Source organism: Xyrauchen texanus, chromosome 45 (assembly GCF_025860055.1).
Source record: "Xyrauchen texanus isolate HMW12.3.18 chromosome 45, RBS_HiC_50CHRs, whole genome shotgun sequence".
NCBI lineage: Eukaryota > Metazoa > Chordata > Actinopteri > Cypriniformes > Catostomidae > Xyrauchen > Xyrauchen texanus.
The window spans coordinates 13,431,103-13,446,710 of record NC_068320.1 but is presented as its reverse complement, the minus strand read 5'-3'; the positions used below and the strand labels follow the sequence as shown (position 1 = coordinate 13,446,710).

Sequence of the window (15,608 nt, the reverse complement as noted above, 5' to 3'; positions counted from 1 at the left end):
TGTTTTTGTTACATCGCAACGCTAGCTTTTACTGTCAGAGACTATGTCTTCTAACGGAAGCATGACATTTAAAGATTTTGCTTTAAATATGTAACTTTTGTGTCTTAATAAAATATATATAATTACATTATAAGTTAAACATGTATTTTAAAAACACACACACACACACAGATTCAAATATATATATTATTAATTATCAGTTAATTTCTCAATCAGGGGGCCAGGGCCTCAGCAAATATCCAAGGGGGACTCAAGATAACTTCATTTTATTTAAAATAATTTATAAGCAATAATCATATAAATTGCTATGGTCAATCTAAAAAAAAAAAAAATGATATAATATTTAAACTCCCTTCAACAGCTTTGTGTGTGTGTGTGTGTGTGTGTGTGTGTGTGTGTGTGTGTGTGTGTGTGTGTGTGTGTGTGTGTGTGTGTGTGTGTGTGTGTGTGTTTAACATACAGTTCTTGAAACATCTGGAATCACAAAGTTAATTTCAATTCATTATTAATCTATAGACATTAGAAAACAAGCAACTTTGTTATCATTACAGCAGTACCAGAAGAAATATCTTTCCTTCATGGGGGGACTTCGAATACTGCCTTGGCCAATCGGAGGCCTTGGAGACAAAAAGGCTGAGAACCACTTACATACAGTAAGTGCGCGTGCACACAACATCAGCAAGACTGTCCCATGTCTGAAACATGCAGAAGCTCAGTGCACTTAAAAGGATAGTTCACCAAAAAAGAAAGAAAGAAAGAAAGAAAATTCTCTCATCATTCAATCATCCCCATGCCATCTCAGATATATATGTCTTTCCTTCTTGACGATTTTTAGGAAAATATATCAGCTCTGTAGCTCCATACATTGCAAGTGAATGGTGGCCAGAACTTTGAAGGTCTGCATATCATCAGCATATAAATTCATATACGCGGCTAATCAGTCTTCTGAGAACAACTACAAAAACAGGAGTTTCATCATCCTGACTCCCAAAATTTGCGAATAATTTCTAATACATTCCATAGAAAAATATGCATAGGCCTACGCAATAACTCTTCTATAAATTGCATTATATAACGTTGTAAAAAAATAATTTGCGTCTATATAAAATGTTTAATTAAAATGTATACATGTATTAAAACAACACAATTGATAATATATAATTATATTTTTAGTTATTAATTATACACGTCATTTTCAAATGCACGCGCGTTTAATTTACTTTTATTTTGAAAAATAAGAATCTACTTCCTGGATTCCAAAAGTTTATCAGTCTTGTGGGTGCGAATAATTTCTAATACATTCCACATATAAAACTATGTACTCCACACAATTAATCTTCCATTAATTTCATGCCTACATGTAATTATTTTCATGGATCATATATGATATTATAACGTGATTTTATTTTCACAGACTCTTATCTTGTCTGGAGCCCCTATTTGTTTCCACGCCTGTGATTTGTCATTTCCCTGATCAATGGTCGCGTGGGGCAACGAGGACTTCATCTGGCGCAAACAAGAGAAAGTGAAAAGGGAGCAGACTTATGAGCACTTAAAAGGTGAGTTTTTGCGAAGTATTTAGCATGCAGCTGGTGTTTTATTTATTTCTTACAATTGTACCCTACTCAGGATACGCACTTGTACACTTTATAAGGGGTTTGAGTCGTTTAGTAGTATGCACTGATAGATCATCAGTGGTACATGTGTGTATGTTTCTTTAAAGCGTTTCCGTAATCTTAAAAGTATACACTTTATTTAAAATCTTTACTAAGGAAATGACACGCAAGTCCAAACTTAATCAATGTAATGCATCTATAGCATTTTAGCAGTTTTCTAACATCATACTGTGTCTTTCTATCATCCTTTCAGTTTCATTTCAGCTGTGACTTTGAAGAATAACTGCATACAATGGCCAATGACATTGGTAAGTGTCTCTGATTTAAAAATAGTTCAGTCAGCATTCATGGATCAGATAATATTTGCCTACATACAAATAAATCACTTATTTTAACTATTGTCAATAGGAAGTAATAACAACAAAATCAATGATGCTTCAAAGTTAAAAATGTGTGGATTTGAGAGGATAAATTAGGCTGTCAGGATATTTCTTATTACCCTCCTGAGGAGTGATGCAGGCAAACATACTAGTGTGACTCTCCTCATTACATCCCATTAGAGATGCAGAGGTGAGAGACGCGGAGGGTATTCAACAGCAGTGATAACTGTAATCTCAAGAGTGCAATGGGCTAGTGTGTTGTCTAGGAGGTTTGCAGGGAATTAGCGCATGTGCTTGCTTGCCATATCTGATGTGCATATCATGAGACTAAAGTCTTGTTATTTGCAGATGAAGCTCAGGCAGAGCTGGACTCGGTGGAGGCAGAGTTGGAGATGGTAGAACTTCAGATCTCTGAGCTGCTGGAGAAACAGGAGAATCTGAACTGCAGGAAGAGCAGACTTCTCAAAATCCTGGAGGGAGACTGCAGCTCTGCTCAGCCCTCAGGATCCAGCAAAGCTCCTAAAACTTCCAAGCCCTCTTTTAGCAAACAGGACCTAAAGCACTATGAAGAATCAGGTATTTCCCATGTTGTACATTATGAGCGGAAATTACATTCCAGGACTATCAAAGTTATATGCATGAGTATTTCTATTTTATTCATTCATTGACAGATTTCTCCTGGTCAGAAGAAGTTCAGGAGAAGCTGGTGAGTGTATTCAAGCTCTCCAAATATCGGCCACTGCAACTAGCAGCCATTAATCTCAGCATGTCAGGGAAAGACCTGTTCCTTGTCATGCCCACCGGACGAGGGAAAAGTCTGTGTTACCAGCTGCCAGCCCTCTGCTCTAAGGGTACATGCACACTGTCACGCTATATTTATCTAGCAGTTATTTAGAACTAATGTCACGGTGACCAGAATTTATTGCTTGTAAATATTATTGCAACCATGGAACATGCATGTCATACAGGTCTTTTGATGGGCCACAGATCATCTCACCAAACATTGATGTAGATCAAGAATGTATTTTGAATGCTCTAGCATAAATGTCTCTTTGTTTCTTTTAGGTTTTACATTAGTTATCGCTCCCCTGGTGTCTCTGATGGAAGATCAACTGATGTATCTGAAGTCCATTAATGTCTCTGCAGTAACTTTAAATGCCACCAGTACAAAGGTTTGATGTTCCAGAATCTCATAGATTTTTGGGACACTTCCGAGTTAAACAATAATGACTAAATAATAATGATGATGAGTTAAATATATTTTTTTCTCCTTTAACATCAACCTACCCAGGGATGAAAATTAGCCATTTTGGCTAAATCTGGTACTTTTTGTGGACATGATGTTAATTAATGTGTATTGTACCTAAATAAAAATAAATACAAAATTTATAGCAGGGTGGACATTATATCAGATAATAGCATATATATATCATTAATCATAATAATGTGACTGGTGAAAGGCAATGCACTGATATTCATGCTCCTCTGCAGGAAGAATCCAAGTGGATCCTGGCAGGCATGATGGATAAAAACTGTCCCTTCAAGTTGCTGTATGTAACCCCGGAGAAAATCGCCAAGAGCAAGATGCTGATGTCGAAACTGGATAAGGCCTACAGCATGGGTCTACTGGCACGGATCGCTGTGGATGAAGTTCACTGTTGCAGTCAATGGGGACATGACTTCAGGCCAGGTGAGATTGGATTTTTTTTTGGTACATGTCTGTTTAATCCAGGCAGAATAAAGCTTGTAACACTTAATGTTCCTTTACTAGATTACAAGCTCCTGGGGATTCTGAAGCGGCAGTTCCCAAAGGTTCCATTGATTGGATTGACTGCTACGGCAACCAGCAACGTTCTTAATGATTGCCAGAAGATTTTGTGTGTTCAAGAGCCCATCACTCTGACAGCACCGTTCAACAGAGTAAACCTTTATTATGAGGCAAGCATATCATTGCGTTTTACAATAGTGCTGAATATGTCAATAAAATAATACATGAATAATTCATAATTTGTCATCTCAATCTCTGCAGGTTCGTTTTAAAGATAATGAGGACTGTATAGATGAGATTGCAGCATTGATCAGGGGAAGATACAAAAACCAGTCAGGTGCCTGTTGTTCTGTAATTCATTTGCTTTAAAGGGATAGTTCACTCAAAACAAATTCTCATCATTTAATCACCCTCATGTCATCCCAGATGTGTGTGACTTTCTTTCTTCTGCAGAACAGAAATGAAGATTTTTAGAAGAACATTTGAACCCTGTAGGTCCATACAATGCAAGTGAATGGTGACCAAACCTTCTAAAGTTCTAAAAATTACAAAAAGGCAGCATACAAGTAATCCATACTACTTAATTTGTGTTCAGCAAAAGAAAGACATTTTTACATATGTGGGATGGCATGAGCGTGAGTAAATTATAAGAGAATTCTTATTTTTGGGTGAACTAACCCTTTAATGCAAGGTGTCCTCTGCACTTATTCTTTTTGTTTGTTTTTTAACTGTCTCAGCATCCTGGAATAAAATATACAGTCATTATGAATTTATATTAATGTGAAACCAACTTAAAAAGAGAAATCCTGCAACTAATGCATGTTTCACATTATACTTGCAGGAATTGTGTATGTATTCTCCCAGAAGGATGCAGAAGGTGTGGCTACTGACCTGCAGAAGAGGGATATTGTTGCTCAGCCATACCACGGCAACATGCAGCCTGCAGACAAATCTCTGGTTCATCAACGATGGTCCTCCAAAAAGATTCAGGTTTAAATACACCATTACAGTTGTTTTGCTGTGATATATCCTCTTGTTTTATAGGAATATTCCGGGTTCAATACAAGTTAAACTCAATCGACAGCATTTGTCTCATAATATTGAGTACCACAGAAATAATTTTGATAACTTTTCTTAAAAAATCTGTTACAATGAAACTTACAATACTTAAAATGGAAGTAAATGGGTCCAGTCTGTAAATGTTAAAATGCTCACTAATTTAAAAGTGTAGTCGCAAGATGTAAACAATATACGTGTTAATATGATTTAAGTGTGATAAAATCACTTCTTATCTTCTTATTAAATCTTATCTATGTAAAGTTATAAACAATTCTTTTTTAAATTACTGTAAAAAGTACAATTTAAACAACTTAATGGCTCAAATAATACATGAGTTTTAAAAGAAGAATTAATGTAAGTGCTTTTATAAAATAATAAGCTTCACATTTCTGCATTAAAACCCTCCCAAGTATTGGCCCCATTCACTTCCAATGTAAATTTCTCACTGTAAGTGCAATTTTTGCTTTTTGTTTTAAGAAACAGAGGGACAGGTTGAAATACATTTTTGTGGTACAAATGCTGACGATTGAGCTTAACTTGTATTGATCCCAGAATGTTCCTTTTAACCTCTGTTGTTGTTATTGTCTTTGTGCAGGTTGTCGTTGCCACTGTGGCATTTGGGATGGGCATTGATAAGGCTGATGTGCGATTTGTTATCCATCACACAATTAGCAAATCCATTGAAAATTACTATCAGGAGAGTGGACGTGCAGGTAAGCAACATTCTACCATTGAATTACTGTACATTCTGTCCTAACCAGCCCAACAAAATGTAACAAGTTTCAATAGGAAACAATACTGTAGTATCTTAGTTTAACTGAAAGCCAATGTTTTTTCAGGAAGGGATGACAGTCCAGCAGACTGCATTGTGTTCTATGGGTTTTCGGACATCTTCAGAATAAGCACAATGGTTGTGATGGAGAACACTGGGCAGCAGAAGCTTCAGAATATGGTGGCTTATTGTCAAAATGTGGACAGGTACTGGTTCTGATAGTTCAAAAAGAGCTCATTAAGACCCTCAGATGTGTGTCATAATACACGATATTTGTGGCATACCAGTGTTCAGATTCAAACCTTGGTTTGTGAAACGATGTGTTGTTTCTACCTTTGACTTTCAAGGTAACATATATCCATGTGGCATGTACTGTATGTTGTAGGACTGCTGTTTAATTTAAGTATGTCGTTTGTGCTTATAGGTGTCGGCGTGCTATGATGGCCATTCATTTTGATGAAGTTTGGAATGATGACAAGTGTAATAAAATGTGTGATGTGTGTCGTCATGGCAACGGTGAGCTGAGTTTCTCTCATGCCACATGAACCTGGATAATTCTGTGTAATTAGACCTTGGTCAAACTGTTTTTTTTTTTTTTTTCTGTTCTTCCTGTGTCTTAGACTACATCACAATGGATATCACCAAGCATGCACGTCAGGTTGTTGAGATAGTAGAGCTGGCCAGATCGATGGAAGAAAAGTTGACCCCTCTGAAAGTCTGTGATGCTTGGATGGGGAAGGGGCCTGCTAAGCACCGCAAAACGACAAAGATCACATCCCTGTCACTCTATGAGGTGGAGTGCGTTATCATTCACCTCTTGTTGCATGGATACTTCAGGTACTTTCAGGTGTATCTCATGGCTTATGTAGAATTGGAAAGGTTTTTAAAGTGCTTTAACATGGTTCAGAACATCATTTAAACTTCTGTCTGTTCACCCACATCATGTAATGAAATCATTATCTTATTTAAGATTTATGATTGATGACTTATTTAAAGGGGTATTTCACCCAAAAATGAAAATTCTCTCCTCATTTACTCACCCTCATGCCATCCCAGATGTTTGTAACATTCATTCTTCCGCAGAACACAAACAAAGATTTTTAGAAGAATATCTCAGCTATGTAAGACAAAACAATGCAAGTGAATGGTGATCAGGGATTTGAAGCTTCAAAATAGATATAAAGTCAATATAAAAGTAATCCATAAGACTCCAGTGGTTTAATCAATGTCCTCTGAAGCAATCCTGTTGGATTTGTGTAAGAACATACCAAAATGTAACTCCTTTTTCACTGTACATCTTGCTATTGCAGTCTCTAGGCACGATCATGATTTCAAGCTCGATTACACTTTCTAGTGCTTCACTTTCTAGATGGTGCTAGGAAGAGCAATCAAGCTTGAAATCATGATTGCCAAGAAGACTTCTGTTAATATGTACAGTGAAAAAGGAGTTACATTTTCATCTGTTCTCACCCAAAACCAATTGGATCGCTTAAGAAAACATGGATTAAACCACTGGAGTTGTATGGATTACTTTTATGCTACAGTTTGTGCTGTTTGGAGCTTCAAAGGTCTGGACACCATTCAATTGTATTGTATGGACTGTCGAGTCAAGTGGTTTTTATTGTCGTTCAACCATATACAGTTAGTACAGTACACAGTGAAACGAGACAACGTTCCTCCAGGACCATGGTGCTACATAAAACAACATAGGACAAACCCAGATCCACATGAGTCTACACAGACTAAATAACATACCTATATAAAGTGCACGTGCAAACGTGTGCAAAAAGTACGGTACAGTACAATAAATTACTAAAAATTAAACGGACAATAGGCACAGTGAGAGACAGTGCAGCGCCGACCAGTACACAGTAGTGCAAAAGATGACAGTCTAAAAATGCCAAATGTAAACGTTAACATACTATGAGATTTTGAGGTAGTAACCAGGTATAAAGTGACAATAATTAAAGTGCAACTCTGGACGTGTGTGTGTGTGTGTGTGTGTGTGTGTGTGTGTGTGTGTGTGTGTGTGTGTGTGTGTGTGTTTATCACTTTATGGGGACCAAATGTCCCCATAAGGATAGTAAAACCTGAAATTTTGGACCTTGTGGGGACATTTTGTCAGTCCCCATGAGGAAAACAGCTTATAAATCATACTAAATTATGTTTTTTGAAAATGCAGAAAGTTTTCTGTGAGGTTTAGGGTTAGGTTTAGGGGATAGAATATAAAGTTTGTACAGTATAAAAAACATTATGTCTATGGAAAGTCCCCATAAAAAATGGAAACACAACACGTGTGTGTGTGTGTGTGTGTGTGTGTGTGTGTGTCAGTCCAGTCTCTGAGTATTGAGGAGTCTGATGGCTTGGGGGAAGAAGCTGTTACACAGTCTGGCCGTGAGGGCCTGAATGCTTTGGTACCTTTTGCCAGACAGCAGGAGGGTGAAGAATTTGTGTGAGGGGTGTGTGGGGTCATCCATAATGCTGGTTGCTTTGCTGATGCAGTGTTTTTTTGTAAATATCTTTGATGGAGGGAAAAGAAACCCCAATGATTTTCTCAGCTGTCCTCACTATCCTCTGCAGGGCTTTGCGGTCCGAAACAGTGCAAGTCCCAAAACAGGCAGTGATGCAGCTTCTCAGGATGCTCTCAATAGTCCCTCTAGAGAATGTAGTGAGGATGGGGGGTGGGAGATGTGCTTTCCTCTGCCTTCGAATAAAGTAGAGATGCTGCTGGGATTTCTTGGTGATAGAGCTGGTGTTGAGGGACCAGGTGAGGTTCTCCACCAGGTGAACACCAAGGAATTTGGTGCTCTTGATGATCTCCACAGAGGAGCCGTCGATGTTCAGCGGAGAGCGGTCACTCTGTGCTCTCCTAAAGTCAACAACAATCTCTTTTGTTTTGTCCACATCAGAGACAGGTTGTTGGCTCTACACCAGTCCGTTAGCCGCTGCACCTCCTCTCTGTATGTTGACTTGTCGTTCTTGCAGATGAGACCCACCACAGTCATGTCATCGGCGAACTTAATTGCTTAATCGTGAGTCAGCAGAGTGAACAGCAGTGGACTGAGTACACAGCCCTGGGGGCCCCAGTGCTCAGTGTGGTGGTGGTGGAGATGCTGTTCCCGATCCGGACTGACTGAGGTCTCCCAGTCAGGAAGGCCAGGATCCAGTTGCAGAGGGAGGTGTCCAGGCCCAGCAGGTTCAGCTTTCCAATCAGGTGCTGAGGAATTATTGTGTTGAATGCTGAGCTGAAGTCTATGAAGAGCATTCAAACGTATGAGTCCTTTTTATCTAGGTGGGTGAGGGCCAGATGGAGGGTGGTGGCTATGGCGTTGTCTGTTGAACGGTTTGGACGATACGCGAACTGCAGTGGGTCTAGTGAGGGGGGCAGTAATGTGCCTCACGACGAACCTCTTGAAGCACTTTATGATGAAGTGCTAAGATATTCTTAAGATATTCAACAGAGCTAAGATATTTGTCTAAAAATCTTTGCGTTCAGAAAAAGAAAAAAAGTCATACACATCTGGAAAGCATGAAGGTAACTGATGAGAGAATTTTCATTTTTGGATGAACTAACCTTTTAAGTAATAGTTGAATCATCTTTTCGCTATACAAGCATCCTCCTCTGCATTTTGTTGAGTTTTACACTTTGATTCATTCATATTTTCTCTTTGCATCCCTTCAAATAAGTGAGGACTTTAGCTTCACTCCTTACACAACCCACTTCTACCTGAAGCTGGGGCGTAAAGCAGCTCTCCTGAAGAACGACAGTCACTCCATCACTGTGAAGATGAAGAGGAGAGTGCCGTCACACAGCACAGTAAGATCAGCAGCCGTGCAAGGGCTCTGCTTATGTTTTCCTTGTTCTTTTCCAATGTACGTAATTCTAGATTTAGAGTTTTTTCTTGGTTGTTTGATTGTCAATATTTTCCTGAACATGTTTTCAATGGTGACAATTGGCCAGATTCTTTCCAAATTGCTGCAAACTTGTACCCTCGTGTGACCCTGCAAACAAATGCATGGACGCTATATACAAAGCATGATTTAATGTAGTTTAAACCGGCTGATCTCAGTCCAGGAGACTCTGGGCTGTCAGTAAACAGTTACATTTTCGACGTACGGAGTCATGTGACAAAACAACATGTCACTGATCACAGCAGAGTTTGTCTTTGGGAGAAATGCCAACAAAACTACATCTGGTATGAAACCTAATAAAGTTTTTAATTTCATCCGATGTACCATTTTTTTAAACTTGAGCGATTTATCGCAAAACACCACGGTGCCAAACACAATGTACACGATAGTTTACAATAGCACAAGGTTTTCATTAGAAATCCTATATTTACTGTGCATTTTCACAATATGATAAATATTTTGTTTTCAGAGGATTTATATGATGTTAGGATGAAAATACGGTGCATTTTGAACTGTTCTGAGACCAGTGCAGACAAACAGCACACTGGAGGTTATGTCATTCACTAAATAGGGAGCATCCTATAGCTCTCTATGTAGGCAAGTGTATTAAATTCAATCTTCCAATTAAAAGTTCAGTTTCAGGCTGCAGATGATGTTTGGGATCACTAAACATGTTTGACTGATATGGAGTAATGGTAATCAGTACATAGATTAGAATTTATAATGTATAATTTTATTTTAACATGGTTGGCAGTGATTTGACGATGCTGGCATTACTTGTATCTGAATTAATTATGCTAATTTCTGATTGGTAAAATGCTTCAGCACTTGGTATCACTTGTTTATTTGACACTGCAAAGAGAAAACATTGAAATTTTGTTGCCAGAGAAAAAAAAAAAAAATTGTAACAAGTCAAATAATTTGTATTTTTATAATTTTTTTATTTGTGCTTTCCCCAATGCACATTGATCCAAAGCAGCTTTACAGAAAATCAGCAGTAATTTTCAACACTCCTTGAAACATTATAAACAATCTAATTAAAACGATCTGACTTTCTTTAGCTTGGTATTATTTAAAATTTCACAGCTTAGTCTCACTGTCCTCATATGTGGACATAAATATGTAATTGTTAGGAGAACTATTTGCTTTAGATTTTTTATTATTATTTTTTGCTTGTTTATTAGGTGCTGATAGTTAAAAATCATATAGGGAAATGCACACAGCAGTCATGCTCTGGTCTCATGAGGATACAAGGTTTTTCTCTTGTTAGATTTGGCCACATGAAAACAGAAATAATCACTCATTTATTATGTTGTTTTCCATGGAAAATTGATTTTTTTTCTTCATTTACTTTTTCATTTTAGAATCTGGCCTTTGGTCTCTGTTCTGTTGTATCTATTAAGCTGTTTTTGTTCACCTGTTTTATGCCTCTTCCAGTCTTATTCTGTTACAGGTAGATGTCATCAGAGTTTTTTAGGCGTGCATCACAATTCACAAAGTTATAAATGCTTTTCTCCCAGAAACACATTCGTTAAACTTTTTGTTTGTTTGTATATAATCAATGCATTTTTGTGGTTCATGTATGATTTTCACAAATTTACAGTCTTTAGATGTAGTGTTTCTTTTTCACATAAAACTTTAATCTTCTCATCAAAATGTTTGCTAAAGCTGAAGTATGTAATTTCTGCAACACTAGAGCCACTGAAAGTAATTGCAAAAATAAACCATGTTTTCATAACAGCTTTCTGAATAGACCAATCCTATTGTTTATAATAATTTCAGGCTACGCGTGGTACATGGTGGCAGAAAGTCAATAGACTGTTGTGTTCGATTTGACAGATTAGACGATTAAACGAAAGAACGGCACAGAACCATCATAAATATATAAATAAATATTTTTAGCTATACAATTATTATAAGGATTTGCGTTAATAACATATCTGTTATATGTTTATATGTTTGCTGCAAAGCAGTGAGTTGAAATGATCTCCTCAGTCCAGTCAGCTCTGTTGGTGGCTTGAAGCCTACAAGAACCCTCAAAATTATTTTTCAACAACTGAATCCGATAAAAGTTTACTGTTTGTGTACGATTTCTGCCATCTTGTGACACATAAGCGGTGATGTTGTCAAAGGATTGGTCTATATGCCCCTCGTCTGCTGTTTCCAATCAGTCAGATAGTCCTGTCCCCAACTCACGCCATTGGTCGAGTCAATGTTATTGTCTCTCTTGAGGCGGGTCTCAAAACAAATATAATTTTTATTTTCGAGCGCCACATAGACATATAGTGTACAGTTTTCAAGAAAATTAACCTACGAATGGCTTACTTATAGTTGTCTCTGCATAATAAGCTGAGATAGGAAAAATTATGTTTAACACCGAAAAAGTTACATACTTCAGCTTTTAAATCTTACCTTACAATTTCATATTTTTATTTACCCAAAAAAACTCTAATGTTCTTCACTAATTTTCTTTGCATCATGTTGAAAACAAAAGATTTCTCCCTCAAATGCAGACACATTTCAACATAGACTAATAATCAGTGTTCACATAAGGAAGTTAGCTGTCATCTCTTAAATCAAAATCCTTTGCGAAGAAGTGAGGGATTTCTCTAATCATACTCTAAACAGCCCTGTCCCAAAACTTGATCTGTACCAGTCACAGTTGAATTGGATCAGCCACAAACATATTGTCTAATACAAGCCTTTCCGATCATGTCGTTGTTGGATTGCCCTTGCAGTGAAACCTTTGATGATGTTGGTATCATTTCACCCCGTCTATCTGAATTCAGATACATGATCCTTCATTTATGCTGTAACGCCTGTCTCTTTTGTATTCCTACAGTTTATAGTACCCACTCACTCAGCCAAATTACTTATAAGAACCCCACAGGTAAAGAGCTCTTGTGCCGCCCCACAGGTAAAGAGAATATCAGAAAGTGCTGGGGAGAAAAGTAGTACCAAAATAGAAGGCAAAAGACCTGCTGACAGTGACTGCAAAATATCTGTGGCCAAGAAAGTCAAGAAAGATGCCCTTCCATAGTCTGTATGGAGAAGCGACCAAAAGTACAGTTCATTTACACAATATTCACACAAGCCACAGCATGTAGACATTGTCTAAGAAACATTTGAGAGTTTAATGAGGGAAAACATCTACCACTTACTTGTTTGCTTCTGCTCATGTTTATACAACATCCCAAATTATTATCTGTATTGCATCCCAGAGTTCATACTGTATAATATGTCTTGGCTATGAAATGTGTGGTATTTTGGTTATCACAGTCCATCGTTTTAAATATTATCATCACTAACAATCTTTGATGCTTTGCATGGGCCACTAACCCCACCATATCCCTATAGCTCTATTTTCCTCTCAAATGTGTTTTAACCAGTAAAAGATTTCTAATCTCCTTCTCACTCCTCAGGATGTTCATTTAGAAGGTGAGTCTCAAGAAGAAGGAGAGACGGCCTTGACTGCCATTAAGAGACTTGACAAAACTAAAATTCACAAGGACCACCACAACATGGAGAAGAGATTTGCTCAGAGCCAGATAGATGATCTTCCTTCAGAAGGGAGTGAATTTGTAAGGCAAACCTCAGTGTTTGATGTTGAGGTCAATGTAGTACAACACAACAGTGTGACTGAAGAAGAAGAAACAACTAGTAAATATCTTCAAAACGCCCCTAAACTACAATCAATGACAAGACAAAAACCACTAACTACTAAATCAAACTGCACTGCCAATGCTGAGCAGCCAAAATCAGATCTAATGAGCACACCTTCTGAGATCTCCATTACATCCGCAGCAGCTGTGGAGGAGTTACACCATCTCCAAAGTTATTATAGAAAACAGTTAAGAAGGATCAACTACATTTCCCATGAGCACTTGCAAAGCTCCCAGCCTGGAATGCTGACATGTATGAAGGAGCCCTTCAAAAGCCTTCAGTTCCCATCAAGGACAACCATAACCAGAGGTGCAAGAAATCTATGGACTCGTGTTAGTATGAGAAGAAAGCTCATACAGTGATTGTGTTCTGATCGTTTGTTGTTTAGGCCTAACCTAAATTTTTTTTTTTATTTTTATATTAATTATGTTTGATTTAATTCAGTGATTAATGTTGCTAGAGGCACTTTTAGATCTCCTTTTGTTTATTAAAAAATCCTTTTCAGTAGAAATGGCCATATGTGAAATGTATTCCTCCGAAATGTGGAAGACTCTCTTTAACTGCTGAAGACAAGCTACATCTTTTGACATTAACTGTATATTAATATCATCATAAAATTTTCACTGTGTTCTGCATGTGCTTAAGTCAATGTATTTTTCCATGGTGACCAGAATGGATGTATTTTTGATCAACGATTTCTGTAATTTATTCACAAACGCCTAAAACGGTATTTCTTTAACTTTTTTTCTTTTTTTTTTTCTTCTCCCAATTTTATGTTGCATATTTAATCATCCAGAACTATTTTAGGAATGTAAAAGTCAAGCATCGGGCAAAACCAATCAGTGTCATGTGTAATAAATCAATGTCACTATTTGTAGCCTATAGTTTTCACTGCTGTAATTGCAATGTGCATACAGAATCACCTGCTACAATTGCTTCAAGGATGTGTTTTGCTGCTGTGTTGTTTGCTTCACATATGTAACGTACATAATCTGTATGTTGACGTTTCATTTGGTTTGGGATTAATTTGTTGCACAGAAATATAGAGTACATTTGAAACACATCTGACTCATATTTGTGTTCAGTTTTATGTGTTTGCAGTATTTTGCATTGGGCTATATAAGCAATGATGGGTATTAATAGCATATGATGAGGGCCTCAAATCAACCCAACCTCCCACTCAAAATCAACTCTAGTCTTTGCATGGGAAGGATTCTTTGTGAAACTTTAAGAATCAGCCATCATACTGAATTGAAAACACAATGACTTTCTGGAGAAAAAAAAAATCTAAACAAATATGATCTTATTTAAACACTGTAAGAAGATTTCAGAATCAATACAATTAAAAATATTTTTGTAAGGGGTGGCATCTTTCAGAAGATTAGTAAAAAAACATTAAAAACGCCTAATGATCATTAAAAAACAAACAGCTAATCAATATTATTTATTAATAATAATAACTAGATCAAAAAGTTTGTGAACAAACTTCAGGTTGGCTTGAGAAAGCCTTGTCTGAAATTTTAAGATAGATAGATAGATAGATAGACCACTTGGTTGCTAGGGTGATCCCATTTGTTTGCTAGGCAGTTACCAGGGTGATACTCAAAATGCTCCTTGCTACCCTGAGTCAATGAACGAAACCGGAATTCTCTACGATGTTCTGGTGCATAGATATGTGATTTGTTACTTGGTTGCTAGGGTAAGCCCATTTGGTTGCTAGGCAGTTTCCAAGGTGATACTCAAAATGCTCCTTGCTACCCTGAGTCAAATGAACGAAACCGGAATTCTCTACGATGTTCTGGTGCATAGATATGTGATTTGTTACTTGGTTGCTAGGGTAAGCCCATTTCGTTGCTAGGCAGTTTCCAAGGTGATACTCAAAATGCTCCTTGCGACCCTGAGTCAAATGAACGAAACCGGAATTCTCTACTATGTTCTGGTGCATAGATATGTGATTTGTTACTTGGTTACTAGGGTAAGCCCATTTGGTTGCTAGGCAGTTCCCAAGGTGATACTCAAAATGCTCCTTGCTACCCTGAGTCAAATGAATGAAACCGGAATTCTCTACGATGTTCTGGTGTATAGATATGTGATTTGTTACTTGGTTGGTAGGCAGTTCCCAAGGTGATATTCAAAAAGCTCTTTGCTTTCCTGAGTCATGTGAATGAAATCGGAAGTCTCTACAATGTTCTGGTGCAGAGATATATGTTTTGTTACTTGGTTACGAGGGTAACCCCATCTGGTTGCTAGGCAGTTCCCAAGATGATCCTCAAAAGGTTCCTTGCTACCCTGAGTCAAATAAACAAAACCAGGAGACTCTACGATGTTCTGGTCCGAAGATATCCATCTAAGCTCATTTTAATGGAAGTCAATGGATTTTTGTTTCTAGGGTTCGCTAAATGATGACAGACAACAGGGCAGGCGCCTGGGTGGCCCTG

The 15,608-nt window shown here is 37.6% G+C and overlaps 1 protein-coding gene across 2 annotated transcripts; it reads left to right on the top strand.

The window, feature by feature from the left end:
- The first annotated feature begins 1,433 nt into the window (after positions 1-1,433).
- On the top strand, positions 1,434-14,224 carry recql (RecQ helicase-like). Of its 2 annotated transcripts, XM_052118629.1 has the most exons (16): positions 1,434-1,559; positions 1,870-1,924; positions 2,345-2,572; positions 2,668-2,847; positions 3,062-3,168; positions 3,488-3,686; positions 3,768-3,934; positions 4,026-4,101; positions 4,606-4,754; positions 5,419-5,536; positions 5,663-5,801; positions 6,020-6,111; positions 6,216-6,432; positions 9,283-9,412; positions 12,425-12,570; positions 12,930-13,068. In XM_052118629.1, the coding sequence occupies exons 2-15, from the start codon at positions 1,909-1,911 to the stop codon at positions 12,545-12,547; spliced, it is 1,941 nt and encodes a 646-aa protein (XP_051974589.1). In that variant the 5' UTR covers positions 1,434-1,559; positions 1,870-1,908; the 3' UTR covers positions 12,548-12,570; positions 12,930-13,068. The 2 variants fall into 2 exon arrangements, with proteins under 2 accessions (XP_051974589.1, XP_051974590.1); XM_052118630.1 differs by lacking the exon at positions 12,425-12,570 and having other exon boundaries at positions 12,930-14,224.
- The last annotated feature ends 1,384 nt before the right edge of the window (positions 14,225-15,608 follow it).

Coding starts and splice junctions, on each gene's coding strand:
- recql (XM_052118630.1), top strand. Junction 3,169..3,487: donor TAAATGCCACCAGTACAAAG/GTTTGATGTTCC, acceptor GCTCCTCTGCAG/GAAGAATCCAAGTGGATCCT. Junction 4,755..5,418: donor GGTCCTCCAAAAAGATTCAG/GTTTAAATACAC, acceptor GTCTTTGTGCAG/GTTGTCGTTGCCACTGTGGC.